Source organism: Colossoma macropomum, unplaced genomic scaffold (assembly GCF_904425465.1).
Source record: "Colossoma macropomum unplaced genomic scaffold, Colossoma_macropomum, whole genome shotgun sequence".
NCBI lineage: Eukaryota > Metazoa > Chordata > Actinopteri > Characiformes > Serrasalmidae > Colossoma > Colossoma macropomum.
In genome coordinates, this window is record NW_023494803.1 from 28,480,175 (window position 1) to 28,497,883 (window position 17,709).

Consider the following 17,709-nt stretch of genomic DNA (forward strand, 5'->3'; position numbering starts at 1 on the left):
TTAGATTTTATGAAACGTTTCACAGATTAATTATGCCCTTTATAATGAAACATGCAGTTTGTTGGTGCTTTTTACTGACGATATCCATGATATGCTCGGAAAACCATATTGTGACATAAATTGATGCAATTTATCATGATAACAGTGAATATTGTCACACTGCCCATCTCTACTTTAAACCCAGTAACCTTTTATTAAAATGTATCTCTGTCAGTAGAAACATTTTAATTCAAACAGACAAAGATGACCTTGACTCACAGTGCACATGCCTCACAATGTAAACCACAACAGACCTGATTTAGCATGACTGGATAATGAGCGGTCTCAATCATCACATATACATAATTGCTGCTGGTTATCTATTGACCACTTGTTGGCACTAAAGGTCATCCCCCTCAGGGCGTATCTGTAATGGGAGGTGCGGGCAGGGCCTGTACTTCAGGCCCTAGAGAGCCTGCTGTGAGGCTGGAGCAGGCAGAGGCCATGAGGTGCGGATGATGTGGTGTTGCACAATGGCAGGCCAGAGGGAAATGATGATGGCAGGAGTGAATCAGAACCTCCAGCCTTTTAATAACCTCATTACTGGGGAGAGATGCTGGCATGTCCACTCCCAACATTTGAGACACCACAGTACAGAAGTCCAGCAGCTGTAATGTAGAACAAGGTGAGTGGTTAATTTTCAGAATCTATTTTGAAATAACGTCAGAAAGAGAGACACCTATGCGGTGCTGAAATCCAATGGAATGCTGTAATACAAAGCCATCTGTTACGGTACCTTTTTCTCCCTGTGGGCGAGCTCTGCCATGGCACTGGCCTGGCTATGGAGCAGCATCTGTGCCTGCAGGAGTTCATCTCTGGCTCTGTACTCCTGATTCTGTAACTCTGTCTTCACTGTGGTGAGTCTTTTCTCCACTTTGGCCTTATTCTTCTCAAGTTTGCCCAGACTCTTAATCTGCTCTTGAATGGCCTGCTTCTGTTCCATCACTCTGATCTTATAGCACCAAACACAGCAGAACCTGAGCTACTTTGAACTTTACATGTTTAAAAAAATATATTTTCTTAAATGTGGCACAGTATAGTTTGAGTCCCGTACAATTTCATGTGGCACAAGCATATTTCACATAATATTAGGCACAATACCATTCAAAGGTTTGGATTTGTTCAAAAGTTTGGATTCACAGTTTTCAATATAAAACCAATTTCATTACAAACACGATAAAATCATTGTAATATGTTAGTCCTGTGCAACTTCATTGGTCTTTAATGACAAGTAGATGTTTCCAGAATGATGAACAGAGCTGTACAATATTATACAGTAGTCTAGTTTCTGTGTTTTAGGTTGTGCCTTAATGTTATTGGTGTTTTTCCTCTTACATGATTTAATATTTTATTAATACTTTGTAGCCTGTAGTATTAAAGTCATATATAAATAAAGGTTACTCACTTACTAAAATGACTAAAAAAGCTGAACAGAATCAAAAAAGGATGTTAAAATCCAGAAATTATTATATTTCAAAAGTGCCATCAATGCAGATAATGTCTTGTTCACAGAATTCTTGAAATATTCTTAGAAACATCTAAAAATACTTTTAGTAAATAGTTTGCAGTTTTAAAATCCACCCTGTATAAGTGAACACTGTATATAAAATAAGTTAATATGGCAAGCCAAACATTTGACCGCTTGTTTATAGTATAGTAGTATGTGCATTAACATAAGTGTTGTAACTAAATTTTCACACATCGAAAAAAGTAATGCATTGACATAAAGATCTACAGTCAACACAACTACTGCCAAAAGTAAAGACAAAACTATGCTGATATGTCATATATTACATTTGTGAGAAAATACTGCACACATCTGAATTGAGTAAATAAAGTGCATCCCTTTTTTCAGTGTAGATTGTAAATAATTTTTCGTATTCATTGATCTCCATTTAAATATAGTTAAATCACTCTGCCTCTGCTTGGCCTGTGAGCCAGCGCTCTCCTTCCCTCTACCTTGAGCTCATTGGTGTCAGCGAGCTGGGCCTTTAGCTCAGTGTTGGAGAAACGCACGACACTAAGCTCAGCCTGAAGCCGCTCAACCTTCTTTTGCAGCTTCTTGTTGGCCAGTGTAGCATCGTCCCGCTCCACAGATAGAGCCGAGCGGCTCCTCTTCTCCTCATCCAGCTGGGCCACCTTCCTCCTCAGCAGCTCCATGTGCAGTTCCTTACTCTCCAACCTCTCCTTCTGCTCCTTCACCTGCACCCATAACAACAGATATTACCTCAGTCAGAACTCAGGACCTACATCTCAGCCCATTCATGTATAAGCCCACTCTTATCCTCTTAGGCATAACCAACAAACCTTTTTCTGAAGGCTGTAGGTCAAAGTTTTAGTCTCCACTAACGCAGTTCCCTCTTGTCTGGTCAGTTGTTCTGCACGTGTCAGTATGGCCTCAAGTCTCATGTCAAAGCCCAGATCAGTGGCAATGTGTTCAATCTTCATTTTTTCAGAGAGCTTCTCCAGAAACTGCAAGTACTGCATGAGAAATAACAAAACGGACAACGGAAGGCTATGGGAGACTACTCCACTTCAGTATTAACCACCTACACTTACCAGTGGGAAGAGTAGCCTAAAAGTTTTGCTACTTCAGTGAAATAAACTAAAAAGTACATTTTCAAAAATAACTTGAGTAGAAGTACAAAAGTAACTTATAAAAAAGCAAATAATCTGCATAGGAACTGAAATTTGTTAAGAGCTAGTTTTCTGTTTTGATGCACTCATTGTCCAAAATGAAGTGATAAACAACCAGAGGTGTAATCACAAAGCACAAGTACAAAAAAAAAACTAATAATTAAAGTGTGAATGACTTTAATGTAACTGAATAAAAAGGTAGATTCCGTTCCTCATTTCAGAAGAATTAAAAGTATCATTACCTGAAAATGCTCAGGCAAGTATAAATCCATCAAAACTGCACTGAAGTGCATCAACAGAGGAAATGTAACTAGTTACTACCCACATCAGCTTATAATGCAGGCTTATTGTTCAGGCATTACTACAAGGTATGCAACTAATATGTGATGTATGTAGTTATGTGCTCTTCCAGTTTGAGGAGGGCCTTAAAATGTAAAAATGAACTGTTTCAAGTTAGTGAGAAAACAAGCACTTTCGATGTATCAAAAAGAAGAGCGACATATTCCATGTTAGCTCACCTGTTGTTTTTCATGACTCAGTCCATCCTTGCTGACTCCTGCAGTGAGGAGTTCAGACTCCAGTTTGTAAGCCCTGCACTGGATCTGCTGTTCTCTTTGCTCTGCTGCTCTCAGCAGCTCTGTCTGCCTGGCAAGTTCCTGCGACACCTCCGCCAGCCTGACCTCCAGCTCTCTCACAGACTTCAGAATATATTACAACAGTATACACAGGAAAATTTAGATTTCGTTTGGCCTCCACACTTTGATCCTTCTGCTTTCACCCTCCCTACAGTGTCTGATCATGCTACTGATGAGAGCTGTCTGGTGTAACTGTTTTATGCAGATTCAGTGCAGCTATTGGTGTGACAAAGATGTAATGAGACTTTTGATATTTGTACATTGTGGAGTTTTGAACGTCTAGTACATGTCTAGTGTAAAGACAGCCTTCAGATTGTTGCAAAAAGGCAGATGGTTACACCTAGCATGATGTGGTGTGTTCTGTTGTGCCTTTGCTAGGAAACATAATTTTAATCTATCTAATATAATGTCATTTGATAATATAACACTATCAGCAAAAATTCACAGAGCTGACTCAACTCAGGTGATAAGTTGGTAGAGGAATCTGGAATGAACGTATTAGATATTGTTCACCAAATTTGATCTTTAGATAAGTTCTAAATACTTTTCATCATTCCTCTGAATTTTTAAAGGCTTTCTGCTCAATCAACTTGATAAAAAGTCATTGAAAGTTTGAAGTTGAATTTTTTAGTGTATTGTTATTGCACAACGTAAGACGTGATGATTTACCAATGGCAGGCAGTTTTTTTTCTAAACCATACATTCTTACATAAGAGTCTTCAATGGTTCTTTAGTAAAAGGAATTGTTCTATTTAGAACCTTGAGTTCTTCAAGCTTGACATTGGAACAACAGAAGGACCATGCTATATAGAACCATTTTCAAAAAAGTTCTATTTAGAACCATTTACAACACATTCTCCATCAATCTAAAGAACCATTTCACCATGCAAAGAACCATTTAAATGGTTCTATATAGAATAGAACCATTCCCTTTATTAAAGAACCCTTGAAGAACCACCTTTTTAAGAGCGTAGGAAATCTTAAAACTTCTTGTTGAGGTGTTAACAGTACCACATTGCTGCTCTTCTCTCTTCTGCAGACTTCTCTGAGCTTATCCAGAACACGCTCCTCTTTAGGCAGAGCACTTTCAGGCAGATCCCCAAGCAGAACCTCCACTCCCTTCAGAAAGGCCTCCATGCGGCTGTGTGATGCCTGAGCTTCATTTTGGCTCCTGTGCAGCCTGCATTCCAGATCCTCCGAGCGCTTCTCAGAGCTGTCAGAATCTTCTTTAGCAGCAGTAAGGGCAAGCTCTCTCTCCCGCAGCTTGCTCTTCAGGCTCTGATTCTCTCTTTCCAAATTCTGCTTCTTCAACAGCACACAATCAAGCTCCTGAAAGTCACAACACGCAACAGGAAAAAGGATCTAAACGACCGAAAGTGTCAAAATCGTTCTCATCTGCATGAATTAGGCACCGAAAACAGGCCCTCGTTTTTGTCGGGATATAAAAATGAACTAATGTATCGATCTGAAGGTCGGAATTCAACTCGACTTTGCAATGTTAGAACTGATTGTAACTGGTAATAATGATATTCAGTACTGGGTGTTGTTTTCATTTTCAACACATTTCCACTACTGTGTGAGGACTTCCTCCAGTCACATTTGTGTATATTTTAATCTATGTATATTTAAATAAGTCTATTTTAATCGGATTGAAATGATCAAATTGAATTAAGAAGAAATATGAGATTTCATGATGCACTTAATCATTTCTTAAAGAATTGAAATGAGCAAAAAAGAATTGCTGGCTAACAAAATAAGTAATCTCCAGTGTGTCAACTTCATTTAATGTTGCAAGAATTGAATAAAGAGAAATGACCTGATTTGTGAGCTTGCCAGTACTTCTTTTTTGCTAAATATGAGAAACAAATCCTTGCAGACTGTGATCTGTAAGTGCAGATTTCTCGTTATTTGACTCTTTAAAAATTGTAATTGTTGTGAGCTCAGGTAAGGACAAGAAGTTACCCCCCTGTTTGCTTGTATCTTAACTGTAACATTCCTGTTTGCTGTATTTTACATGTTAAAGGCTTTTGTGTCAGATAAAATAAAGAGAGCATACCTGTCTGACTGAGTTCAGGTCACTAGCACGGCCAGCTGAGAGTTTCTGTTCATGGTCCAAATCAGCCACTAGTCTCCTCACAGTCTCCCTGCTGGCCTTACACTCCACTTCGTGAGACTTTACATTCTCCTCTAATGCACTTATTTGAGTCCTCTGTCTGTCTCTCTCTTTGCAGCATTGGCCAACCTAAGATGCAGATTATTTAGTAACAGGGAAAATATTAAATGTTTGTGTTGAAAGTATATCTCTCACTCACCAAAGAGATGATCATCTCCATGGGTTCATCACTCTCAGCCAAATCAGTGGAGAGTTTGCTGGATAGTCTAGATATAAACTCCTCATGCCTCCTCTGTAAATCACCTGCCTCTTGCTTTGTCTTGTTCCAATTACTAAGACAGTTTCTAGAAAAAATACAGTCAATATTTTTCTTATTTAGAGTTTAATCAAGAATGTAGTTATGTAAGACTTATCAAAGCAGGTAAATAACCAATGCTCACTTAGACTTGATCTCCATTTGTTGTGCTCTCTCTCTCATTTCTTCATTCTCCTTGTTAAGTGCCTGTAATTTCATATCCATAATGCTTTTGGAGGAGGAGATGGAGCCCATTTCTTGTTCTGTGTTGTGAATGCGTTCTCTGAGGGAACTGATGAGAGATGCCTGACGGGCCTCTGTCTCCTTGTGTTTGTCGATCACCTCTCTCAGGTCCTGCACCAAAGCCTCCTGAGAGGAAATCTTTGACCGAGCATCCAGCAGCTGTTAAAGTGAAACATATACATTGTCTGTAAAGCTGGTTCAGAGAGGATCCGCTCTTTAGTAGAAAAGTCCAAATAAAAAATGATGACCTGTGAATGGAGGCTTTGATGTTTGGTCTGGAGAGCTGCTAGCTCTTCTCGTGCAGACTCTGTGGCCTGTTTGTAGTGAACCAGGTGCTGCTGCATCACAGAATCATCCATTGCAATGGCCTTTCTGTTTAAATGGGTGCAGATTAACTACATATGTACTATTATCACAGCTCTTCACATTTCAAAGTTGTGGATACATTCTCCTAAAATTGCTAACAATCAGATCAGGGCACAATACCAGTATATCAGTACCTTATAAACTCCCTGCTGAAAAAATTTATCTTAGAAACCATCAAAGGTTTCTGTGAGTTTCTGGGGTCCAATAAGTCACTAATGGTATTCAGTGTTTTCCTGGTGGGTTTATATAACATTTTAAAGGATTTTAATAGTTCAACAGGTGTTCTGGGACTGATTCCAGACACATCTGATGGCTTCCTGATGGGATCTGACTGTGTCCTACAGAAAACTAGTGGTTTCTAATAGTAACCATTAAGCCAATCCCCATTAGACAGCAAAAACATCAGTTTTTAATCCTGATCATTCTAATGGTCTTCTTTCAATAGGTCTATTAGTTATATGTAAATATACATGTATAAGATGCAAACTTATGTTGTCAACAAATTATATAGGGTCACTGTGCACATCTGGGCTATGAAGTTATCAGATCTGGTCCAAGAATTAAACTATAAGCAGACTGAAGCAGCATTAGCTTCCTTAAAGTTAACAGCTGAATTTCTATTAGTAGGCATGATCGTTCGGAAATGAAGTGTCTGCGATGTTTATTTCTATGAAATGGGTTGTAATTTCTTACCTCACGCAGTTATCTCTTCGAGCCTTTTATCTGTAAAGTTTGCTTTCTCTGATACTGAATGTCCTGAGCACAGGAGTGTCAGTGTTTCCAGCGTTTCTAAGCAACAAGCCTGCTGTTGACTCCGCCGATAGGGGGCATTAGTGAGCGGACCAGACCAGAGATTTCCCAACATGTCTGCAAAGATCAGATTCAATCTCTTTTTTGCGTTACTGGTGGGACACACTGCACAGGATCATTGAATAAAATAAAACTACACTTTCAGCGCAGAATCACATCACGTGTGTATGAATAGAAAGAGAAAATGCGTTAGCTACGTTAGATGAATGCTAAAATAACGTTAGCAGCTCTTTGTGAGGAACTGAGGCTGCCAAGCAGAATTTTATCAGGAATGTCAGTTTTCCACTTCCAGTGCTGGGTTTCACAGGTCTGAAACACTGACGTAGGCTTTAGGGCGAGTTAAGTGTAGTGTTCAGGGTTTGTTCTGTAGAGTTTAGGGTCTATGGTGTAGTGTTTAGGGATTTGTGCTTTAGGGCGAATTTAATGTAATAATTGCTGTAGAGTTTATAGTGTAGTGTTTAGGGTTTGTTCTGTAGGGTTTATGGTGTAGTGTTTAGGGTTTGTTCTGTAGGGTTTATGGTGTAGTGTTTAGGGTTTGTGCTTTATAGTTTATAATGTTATCTTTAGGGTTTGTACTTTAGGGTTTGTGTTGTAGGGTTTAGGGTTTATTTTTTGTGCTGTAGCCTTTAAGGTTACCCTAGCCTTGGACTGCACAGCATTCTGAATGGAGATTCTCCACTGAAGGGTAGATGTATTCCAATATTAGGCTTAGTCTGGGGTATGCTGTGGGGTTTAGGGTTAATGGTGATGTGTTATTTGAGTTCATGTTTAAAAACCAAAAAACAAGCAAAAAAACAAACAAAAACAAAAAAGGTTTACATGAAGAACAACACATTGGGTAGGAAGGTCAAACTTCATTTTGTTTCTCAAACACATGACGAAATAAGATATTGAGTATTGGACATTACATAGACATAGCTCTATTTCGTTTTGTTTAATATTAAATGCTATATTAAATATCCATCGCCTGCCGATTGATAGCCTCATGCTCTCAGCCTATCGTTGTGCTAACATGCATGCTGTAAGGTTTAGGGTTTACGGTGTAGGGTTTAGGGGGCATGCTGTAAGGTTTAGGGTTTACGGTGTAGGGTTTAGGGGGCATGCTGTAAGGTTTAGGGTTCATGGTGTAGGGTTTAGGGGGCATGCTGTAAGGTTTAGGGTTTACGGTGTAGGGTTTAGGGGGCATGCTGTAAGGTTTAGGGTTTAGGGTGTAGGGTTTAGGGAACAGTGCGAGTGGTTATGAAAGCAAAGCGCTCTCTTTCTATCACGTGACATGAAACGCAATGCGTGATGTCACTGATACACGAAGCACGCACGCCCACGCTGCTCAGTTTATTGAAGATAAACTTTATCCCAATTGATCCCAATCCTAAATAATGTGTCTACAGAAAGTAACGCGCTGTTAAATTCAGCGATGACTGCCAGCTGTTGTGTCTTCTGTAAGAGAACACGCGGTATGTACTGAATTAAACTGTATGTGAGCTGTTGCTGTCTGTTTTTTTTTGGAGTAGCTACAGTTTAGCCTTGTCGGCTAACTTAGTTAGCTTACAGTGCCTAGAGCATGGTGCACTGGACAGACTTCTGCTTGAGGTTTCATGAGGCGATATGAAAAGAGTCGCTGACGAGCTTTTGAGATCATCAGTTACCCAATTAACAAATGCTGAAAATTCAAAACGATACAAGTTAGCTAACTAGCTTTCTAGCTAACTATGAAGGACTGAAGTTTGACAGCTAGCCAGCTGACGTAACTAACTTACTGCTGTTGGCTCAGTCAAGGTCAGTGAGCAGAAATAGCGGGCTGGAAAGTCTAGCATAGCAGAGAAAACTGCCTGACTCCTGACGAACTAACGAAGGGTTCATAATGTTGATCATCTACACAGGTGGCTAGGTATGCTAGCTAGATCTATCTCAGCGCTGGCACTGTGGAGACTGCAGCAGCCTTTGGAGAGGAGACATTTTTGGAGATTACGTCCAGGAATTGCAGAGTGGGTGGAAAATGGCTCTTGCTCCGGGGTCAGGTGTTTTCCACCAAATCTGCTGGCTCGCAGCGCCTCATCACACAGCCTTTACCCAGACCACAAGAACAGTCCCTCCATCACACTCTATCCTTCGCGGTCTTCTGGACTGCAGAGAGGAGCACTTCAAGGACCTCTTATTCTTAACAATCAAACACCACCTGTCTTAATTATGAGATCCAAAGCATGGAATATACACACGAGATTGCAATCAACCACAACAGCTACCATGTCTGTGCTGAAACAAGGAGGCTTGCCTGGCAAAAGAACATTAAAGGGACCAAGGACAAAACAGCCTTCCAGAGCCAATCTTCCTGCTCCAGAAGAGGCAAGTCTTCTATTTAATCAGATCTCAGGTGGAAAAACTCGTATAAAATCAGAGTTACCGTCTGTCTGTCTATGTAGCTCCCATAAAACATGCAGTCGGTTGAAATGAGTAAACTCATTGTGCATGCATTGATCTGTTATTTTACAGGATATGATGCAGTGTATTGCCTATGCAACTGCGGACCAGTACCATCTACCTACCCTCTGCCATGATCTAATGGCCAATGGCTTTTTTGAAATAAGAGACCTGCCCAGAGGTTAGTTGAACTGTAGAATTATCTTCTTTGTCTAACTATTTAATGTTTATATTAAGATTTGTAACTGAATTAATGTAAATAATGTAAAATTTGTCAGTATCATAAACTGCATTGAATGTAAATGTGAATAAGTGTAATTATATACTTTATTTAGTTTCACTCAGTGAACGCACTGTTAGAAGATGCGTCTTGTAACAATCTCTTGCCCACATGATCTTCGTTCAAGTGTGATGTTGTGGCAATAAACCTTGTTATTTCTTTACCTAGTCATTATTTCATTCAAGTATCAGAATTTACTGTGGAACCACTTATTTCCAGCCTACAGTTATAAAATGCCATTATGATTGAAGATTATAAACTATTTGTGTTTTAGATGCCTCTAATGTCTTGGTGATTGGAACAGAGATGGCAGCAAAACCCACTGATGGCGCTTTGATGTTTTTTTTCAGGTAAGCCAAAAAGCTCACTTTCTCATGCCACCTGGCTTCTTTTTGCCACAGACTGTGCATGTTTATTTAATAAACATACTTAAAAGAGTTTGTCCTCATAGGGAAGGCTCAGTGGTTTTCTGGAATGTTGCAGAGACAGCTGTGGGTAAAAGTGCTCTGTTGTGTGTTTCTTCTTTTTTTATTTATTGATTTTTTTTTTGTCTAATTTGAGTCAATTTTCTAAATTTTCCAAATGCAAAAATCTCAAATCTCAGTGTAAAAAATGTGTTTCATATATTTGCTTAATAAAAAACAAACATTTTTAAATGTTCAACAGATGTGTCTGTGTATCTATGCAATATTGAATTACAGGTAAAGAAAGCAATGAGAATATTGGAGCAGCATGAGATTCAGCCGTATGAGGTGGCCTTGGTTCACTGGGAAAATGAAGAGATCAATTACGCAGTAGGAGAGTACGTCAGAACGTGACAGTACATAATTGTAATGTATATACAATGCAAATGCAAATCTGTTTTATTGTATATGATAGCTCATATTGCTTCCATGGTCTAATAGGATAAACATTTTACTGTTTATGCACTTAGGGGGAATTCAAAGCTACATCGAGGAAATTTCATATTTAATAGTGAGATGGACTACGACCAAGTACTTCTAGAGAAATTTGCATTTTCCAATGCTCTGTCTCTATCAGGTGGGCTCGATATTTATTCCCGTTGTTGCATAAGTCTTCAAGTCATTCTTTAACATTAGTCTGTTTTTTATTTCTACTAACAAAAAACTGTTTTTGTTCCAGTTAAGTTGGCTATTTGGGAGGTCTCTCTGGATAACTTTGTTGAATCTATTCAGTCAATTCCTGAGGTAATCCTCATTTATACACTACATATATATACCTTAGATATAAATATACACACTATACTATATGTAAGTATAGATAAGTATTGAATGTAGCTACTTTATGGTGCACACACTGCTGAGAAATTTAATTGGTCAAACCGTTGCTTGCGTAATCCATAGAAAAGCATGATCAGTACCTCCATATTAATACTCCTAATTTCAGAGACATACATTAACTTAACTTGTATATTAAGTATACTACAAATTCATTTTGAGATGAGCACTACTATGCAGTTAATTTGACATTTAGAATTTTTTCCTGAAACACAAGAGGTCTTTAATTCTTAAGAAATCGTTCTAAATATCTAAAGAAAATTATCTGAGTTGTGTGGTCACACTTCCAATACAGTCATATACTCTCCTAACAGACACTGAAATCCGGAAAAACAGTTAAACTGTCCAGGGCAGAGGTCTTGCAAAAAATAGGAGAGCTGTTTGCTCTAAGGTAAGAAGCCACCTACAGAATAGCAAATAAACTATAAGATAAACATTTTCATGTAGAGGTTTGTTCAATGTTTTTTAACTTTACATTTGTCAACTTTGCAGGTACTGCATAAACCTCAGTTCTGATCTGCTTATCACACCTGATTTCTACTGGGACAGAGAAGACCTGGAGCAGCTGTATGACAAAACCTGTCAGTTTCTCAATATCAACCGTAGGGTCAAGGTAACAATATTTTGTCTGTGTTTTCCATCTTTTGTTTGCATTCAGTCAGAAAGGAGAAGCACAAGATTATAATAAACATTCCTATTTTTAGCTTTATACATCCTGTACCTGTGCAAACAAATGAACAGTAAAAAAAGAAAGTTAACACTGATATGATGTGTATAAGCGTTGATGGCCTTGTGTCACATGTGGTATTGTGTAGGTTGTGAACGAGAAGCTGCAGCACTGCACTGAACTAACAGACCTTATGAGGAATCATCTGGGTGAAAAGCACAGTCTGCGGCTGGAGTGGATGATTGTAATTCTCATCACTATAGAGGTTAGATTATGTGTGTGCTGCTTTCAGATCTCACTGATAATATTAACTTGTTTCTTGGTTGAATAGCATTGTACTGAACCTGCCTTGCCATTTGTACTAAATTATTATTCATAAGTTCAACCTGAGCATAAATTGCTGCCCACAGTAGAAGGAAGAGTAAACAAAATTACTAATGAAAATTGAGCTGTTTAACTCTCAGTTAAAAGAAAATATATATCATCTGAGTTAATATATGCTTTATAACCAGTGTATCTGTGCATAATAGTAATACAGTAATTACGTAATCCAGGTCAAATTTTTAATGTTGACATTAGTAAGTAATCGAGTGAGTACATAACTGGTGCCTGAACTTTGCCAACCACAGAAACCACAAATAGCAAAAAGAACAAAAAAAGGTTGTAATTTAATGTAACAGCAATTTTGTCTATCTCGCTGTCTTCTGTCTGAAGGTGATGTTTGAACTAGCCCGGGTGATTTTCTGAGGAGGTGGGAGAAGATGCACGAGTTATGAAGAATGATGACTACCTGTGAAACCAGCAAGGCAACAAAAAAATTCCAAATGGAAAAAGTCTGAGTAGAGTTGATATATTGTGACTCAATCTTTCAAATCTCAGTATTGTCAGATGTTTAAAACGTTCCTGAAAGTGTAATTTAAATGATGTTATTTGTTTAATATAGTTGTATAATGTTATGAGTCCTAATTAGATAAATAAAGTGCACAGATCTCAAAAAAGGTCCATCATCTGCAACTAATGGGAAAAAACATTATTGCCACGTTGCTGTACAGCCTTCTATAAACAACTGCACTTTCATGGGAACGCATTTTCATATTCTGTTTGAAAGTAGCATATATAAAAATCGATAGTCATATTACTGATTACATGTTATATGTTATAAGACAAAAAGTGGAAGTGAAACAAAGGCTTATCATCATATCACATGTTTATTCAGGCTCCTGGGGGAAGTCCCGCGCTAGGTCCCGCGCTGTATGCCTGATAGTAGTATTGTCCGATTCAGTTGATCAAACCGATTCTTTAGAACATTCCATTTGAATGAACCAATCATCAGATTGCGTGATTCATTTACACGATCATTAGTCCAATCAACTTTATTCTCATTTCAGTACACAGCGACGTTCAGCGAATGAGTTTTTACGCGTTAATGGAATCAGACTTTAATGACCATAGCACAGGGGAATGAAGTTAGCTACAGTCTACAGGGAGAAAAGAAACTGAAATAGATGGATAGATACTTTATTAATCCCGAAGGAAATTTAGCAAATACTTTGTTCTGAATATGTCACAGTGTAGCATTTTACATTGTGAATGTATGAGATGTGAAGAATAATTATTCGATTTTGTTATTAGTCTTGAGCCTATAACATGGAATTAAACATTGCGTAGCTGCTACAAGAAAAAAGTTTGATTCAGTTTGCACTTGTGAATCGATTCGACCGATGTATTGAAAAGAACGTGTTCCAAAGAACCGATTAGCTCATGCTAGCTGAAAGCTGCAGCCTCGCGTTTGTATCATGTGATTCAAAGTAAGACTCCGGAAACACCGACTACATCCGCGGGAGAATTTCTGCCGTTCTCCGCTAACCTAGCTAGCTGTCGTAGTATGAAGACGGCCACGGCTTATCTTTTAAGGGACACAGAAAGAATACGGTAAGTAAAATCTAAAATCGCCATTTAATTAGCTACAGAGAAAGTGAATTCATGAACGAATCCCGGTAACTGTCTGGCTAACGCTAGCTAACCTAGCTCGGTTAGTGTTGCCGAGTTCAGTCAAACTCCGAGTGAACTGTTCGCGACTTGCATTTGGCATTTTGTCTGTTTTTCCACACCAGCTCACTTATTATCATAACTAATTTACTCATTTAAACTTCGAAGGAAGTAAATTTATCTTCCTGAACTCTAGAAAAAGTGCGTTAACTTAAAGTTATTAGTTGCACGTCTGAAGCAGATCCTGTTTGGCGCCGCTAGGATGAGGCTGAAAGTCTGCTGCTTATTCGAACTTGCCGTTCCACCTTAAACGGTGTAGCAGTTACACTCCGGCGTTCCACCATTTAAGGTGGAACGGGAAAATTCGAACAAGCAGCTGGTGAGTAAGTAGCAGACTTGAGATTCGTGCCGCTAGGGCAGCCGCTAACTACTATTCTACAAATTTTAAATAACTTTAGTATCGTTACAGCTTTTAAAAGTTACTGGCACTGCATTTTTACAACAGAACATTATAATTGACTCTCTGGTGTATCATGCGTACATTTTAATTAGGTTTTCGTCCTGCATGTTTACGAGAATGTAGGGTTAGTTGAGATAATACGTAAAGCGGCACCGTAAACTAAGTGTTTGTCTGCTACACCCAGTCGAGACGAATGATAAACATCTCGGTACTACAAACAACCAGTTGGGATTTTCTTAGAGTAGACTGTTTAATTTGCATGTTGTCTCCTTTGTAGTTGCATAGGTTGAAGAATGGAGTTGGCCCACCACGGTCTCGTTCTTCTGCAGCGCCTCAGTGCTCAGAGGGAGTATGGTTTCCTGTGTGACTGCACGGTGGCTATTGGGGATGTTTATTTTAAAGCTCACAAGGCGGTCCTTGCTGCATTTTCAGACTATTTTCGTATGCTGTTCATTCACCAAGACAGGTACCTAAACCCAAATATCTAAATATGTATGTGTGTGGTTTGCATTCTTATGCTTTATAATAACTAAATGTGTTATGCAGTTGAAGGGGAATTCTACCAGTTTTTCAGAATTTCTGCATAATTCAGTCTTTGAGATGTAGAAGTCAAAGTGGTTTGATGTGACATGGTTAATTGTAAAGAAGCTTACAGACTCAGATTTATTCACAGTTGACATGGTAGGAACTTCAATGTATACAACACAAATATAGCCGTTTTATTTACTACCCAAAACAATCAGTGAACCTACAGGTGTCCTCTGAGTTTGTATATGTAATGTTTTAATATGTATGTAATGAACTTGGAGAAATGGTGCTGAAACTGAACAATAAGTTTTCTTTGGAGACTGTTTTCCCTGCAACACTGCACCCTGCATGTATCCCTCTGCCATGAACAGCTTTTAGAAAATGCCTGATAGGCTGAAATCATACCTCAAAACTTTTGTAAGGCAGTGTCGCGGGCATCAGGCAGCCTATTCACAACTATTTCATGTAGTAACTTTCTGTGAGAAAGATTTTAGAGGCATGGAACACCTCAGACGTTTCATGTCACCACAGTTAATGTTTCTGACTCTTTAAGTAAATTTCACCTCAAACCACTTTAAATGGCTTTGCTTACATATTGACCTTTGAGTTATGCAGAAGTTATGAAAAATCTGTGGAATTCCCCTTTAACTGTGTTGTTGTTGTCTGCTGTTGTCTTGTTTACAGTACAAGTGAGTGAAAGCAAAAGCAAGCGGTCCTTAATTTTACCTCAAGGTTACTTCCCAACTTCTGTTTTTCAGTGAATGTGTTCGCCTGAAGCCCTCAGACATACAGCCAGAAATCTTCAGCTATCTGCTTAACCTAATGTACACGGGAAAACTGACCACACAGATGATTGATCCTCATCACCTGGAGCAGGGAGTGAAATTCCTGCATGCATATCCTCTTTTACAAGAGGCAAGCCTCCTGATTCACCCAGAGGCACAATGTGTTCCTTTGACAAACTCTTTGTATGGGATTCAGATCTCTGATCAGCCATGTGGTTTGCCTGGTAGGAATACAACATGCAAGCGCCACATCTGTCCTGAAAACAGTGGTGAGGCTTTGACTCAAAACTTTTCTGAAGCTGTTGAAACAAAATCAACCAATTCTGTAGATGTTCACAACCAGGAGTCCCCCAGTGAGATTCCTGCAACCACCTCCATCCAACATATCACATCTGGTATTATGAGGAGAAATTCTTCCTTTAGAAAACATTACACATGCAATCACTGTGGGAGTCGCTTTAGCCAGAGATGTCAATTAAAGGAGCATCTTCTTTTCCATGCTAACCAGTCCTTTGAACATCATGTGTCACCTATGGTAGATAGCTATGCTATGGAACTGGAAGGTCAGGATGGGGAAGATGAGGTTCTCCGTGTTGACAGTGATGATGTGAGTGATACGGAGCTACAGATGAGGAGGGATAATACCCCGCCTCCTTCAGATATTGCTGATATAGATAACCTGGAAGCCCTGGAACGTGAGGTAAAACGGCGCAAGTTTGAGTGTCCAACTTGTGGCCGCAAGTTCATCCAGAAAAGCCACTGGCGGGAGCACATGTACATCCACACAGGCAAGCCGTACAAATGTAGTGCTTGTGGGAAGAGCTTTTGCAGAGCAAGCCAGGCTTCTAGACATGTGTGCCTGATTCAGGGTGCAGAGTCATACACAATGGTGAATAAACAGAGCATGGTGCTGTGTGGTGGGGAAGACAACAGCCAGGTAGAAGCGCTTTTCTTGTCATCAAGCAGACGTTACAAATGCAGTGTGTGCGCATTGCCATTTTGTAGCCCCTCTGAGGTCCTCAAACACCAGTGTCCGACTCAGGGTACAGCAATACCTATGCAAGATGACCCGTCAGGTGAACATGCAAATGGCACTTCAATAGCTGAAGAATCTGTCCCAAATACTGGTTCAGTGACAATTTCCACTGAGGAAGTTTAGCAGAACTGGAGCCTTATTGATCAGAAACTGCATAGTCTAACATTAAAGTATTAATTTTTCTTGATGGAACATTTTTACTTAAGGTATTTTCACATTTTCCTGAGAAAAATGCAATTAACAGCACAGCCTTCTCTCTTTCTTTAAAAACATCTATGTGTACAAGGTACTGTTTTCTGTCTGCAGTGGAATACCACAAATACCAGATTTTATATGTATACCAGGAGAATATTACCAAGTATACCAGGAGAATATTACCAAGTATACCAGAAATGTTATGATTTCTGTACTGACTGGATAAGAGAATCTGTTTTTCCTGTTTAATTATAAGGAAACTGTCTTGTACCCACTTAATTTATTTATTTAAGTGCTGTGTGGAAGATGCTGTTTTTTCACTATTTTAATAGACTGTATCTGCACTGTCCATTAATAAAATCAGTCCACAGACCCTTTAAGATTATTTTATTTAAATAAATTGAAAATAATCATTTGTAATAATTCATAAAAAGTTTTGAACTCCATTGCAGTCACATAACATATTTAGTTAAATGTTAATACAGTTTCTTATAAATGCACAGACTGTACCCTCTGTACAAGGCTTAGCTGAATGAAAAGGCTAAATTAAAATGGATGCTACCTCCTGCACCTAAAATGTTCATAAAGTTCTGTCCAAACAGCCACGTTCAAACTCCTATGAAAGACAGAATATGTGTTACACAAATACACTGTATGTCCAAAAGTTTTCAGACACTTGCTCATCTATTGTTCCTTATGAAATCAGAGTTATTTGGTTGAATGTCCTCTCTTTGCTGTACTAACAGTCTCTACTCTTCTGAGAAGGCTTTGTACTAGATGTTGGAACATTGCTGTGAGGATTTAATTACATTTAGCTGCAAGAGCATTAGTGAGGTCAAGTACTGATGTTGGATGATCAGTTCTACATCACAAATGTGACTCCAGCTCATCTAAAAGCTATTGGATGAAGTCTTA

General features: G+C 38.9%; 3 protein-coding genes across 4 annotated transcripts; 2 read left to right on the forward strand and 1 right to left on the reverse strand.

The window, feature by feature from the left end:
- Positions 1-359: 359 nt before the first annotated feature.
- ccdc170 (coiled-coil domain containing 170) lies at positions 360-7,124 on the reverse strand. Of its 2 annotated transcripts, XM_036593961.1 has the most exons (11): positions 7,022-7,124; positions 6,211-6,334; positions 5,865-6,121; positions 5,624-5,768; positions 5,368-5,553; positions 4,323-4,640; positions 3,195-3,374; positions 2,347-2,520; positions 1,999-2,241; positions 776-991; positions 360-647 (listed from the first exon to the last, which is right to left on the reverse strand). In XM_036593961.1, the coding sequence occupies exons 2-11, from the start codon at positions 6,319-6,321 to the stop codon at positions 396-398; spliced, it is 2,082 nt and encodes a 693-aa protein (XP_036449854.1). In that variant the 5' UTR covers positions 6,322-6,334; positions 7,022-7,124; the 3' UTR covers positions 360-395. The 2 variants fall into 2 exon arrangements, with proteins under 2 accessions (XP_036449854.1, XP_036449855.1); XM_036593962.1 differs by lacking the exon at positions 7,022-7,124 and having other exon boundaries at positions 6,211-6,425.
- Positions 7,125-8,405: 1,281 nt separating this feature from the next.
- On the forward strand, positions 8,406-12,803 carry rmnd1 (required for meiotic nuclear division 1 homolog). The gene is made up of 12 exons (XM_036592823.1): positions 8,406-8,592; positions 9,019-9,481; positions 9,629-9,737; positions 10,111-10,186; positions 10,288-10,327; positions 10,538-10,638; positions 10,771-10,877; positions 10,980-11,044; positions 11,449-11,525; positions 11,627-11,747; positions 11,950-12,066; positions 12,516-12,803. Exons 2-12 carry the CDS (start codon positions 9,029-9,031, stop codon positions 12,546-12,548), a joined length of 1,299 nt encoding a protein of 432 aa, XP_036448716.1. The 5' UTR covers positions 8,406-8,592; positions 9,019-9,028; the 3' UTR covers positions 12,549-12,803.
- Positions 12,804-13,015: 212 nt separating this feature from the next.
- On the forward strand, positions 13,016-17,166 carry zbtb2a (zinc finger and BTB domain containing 2a). Its single transcript, XM_036592822.1, has 3 exons — positions 13,016-13,733; positions 14,528-14,716; positions 15,537-17,166. The coding sequence occupies exons 2-3, from the start codon at positions 14,544-14,546 to the stop codon at positions 16,720-16,722; spliced, it is 1,359 nt and encodes a 452-aa protein (XP_036448715.1). The 5' UTR covers positions 13,016-13,733; positions 14,528-14,543; the 3' UTR covers positions 16,723-17,166.
- Positions 17,167-17,709: the final 543 nt, after the last annotated feature.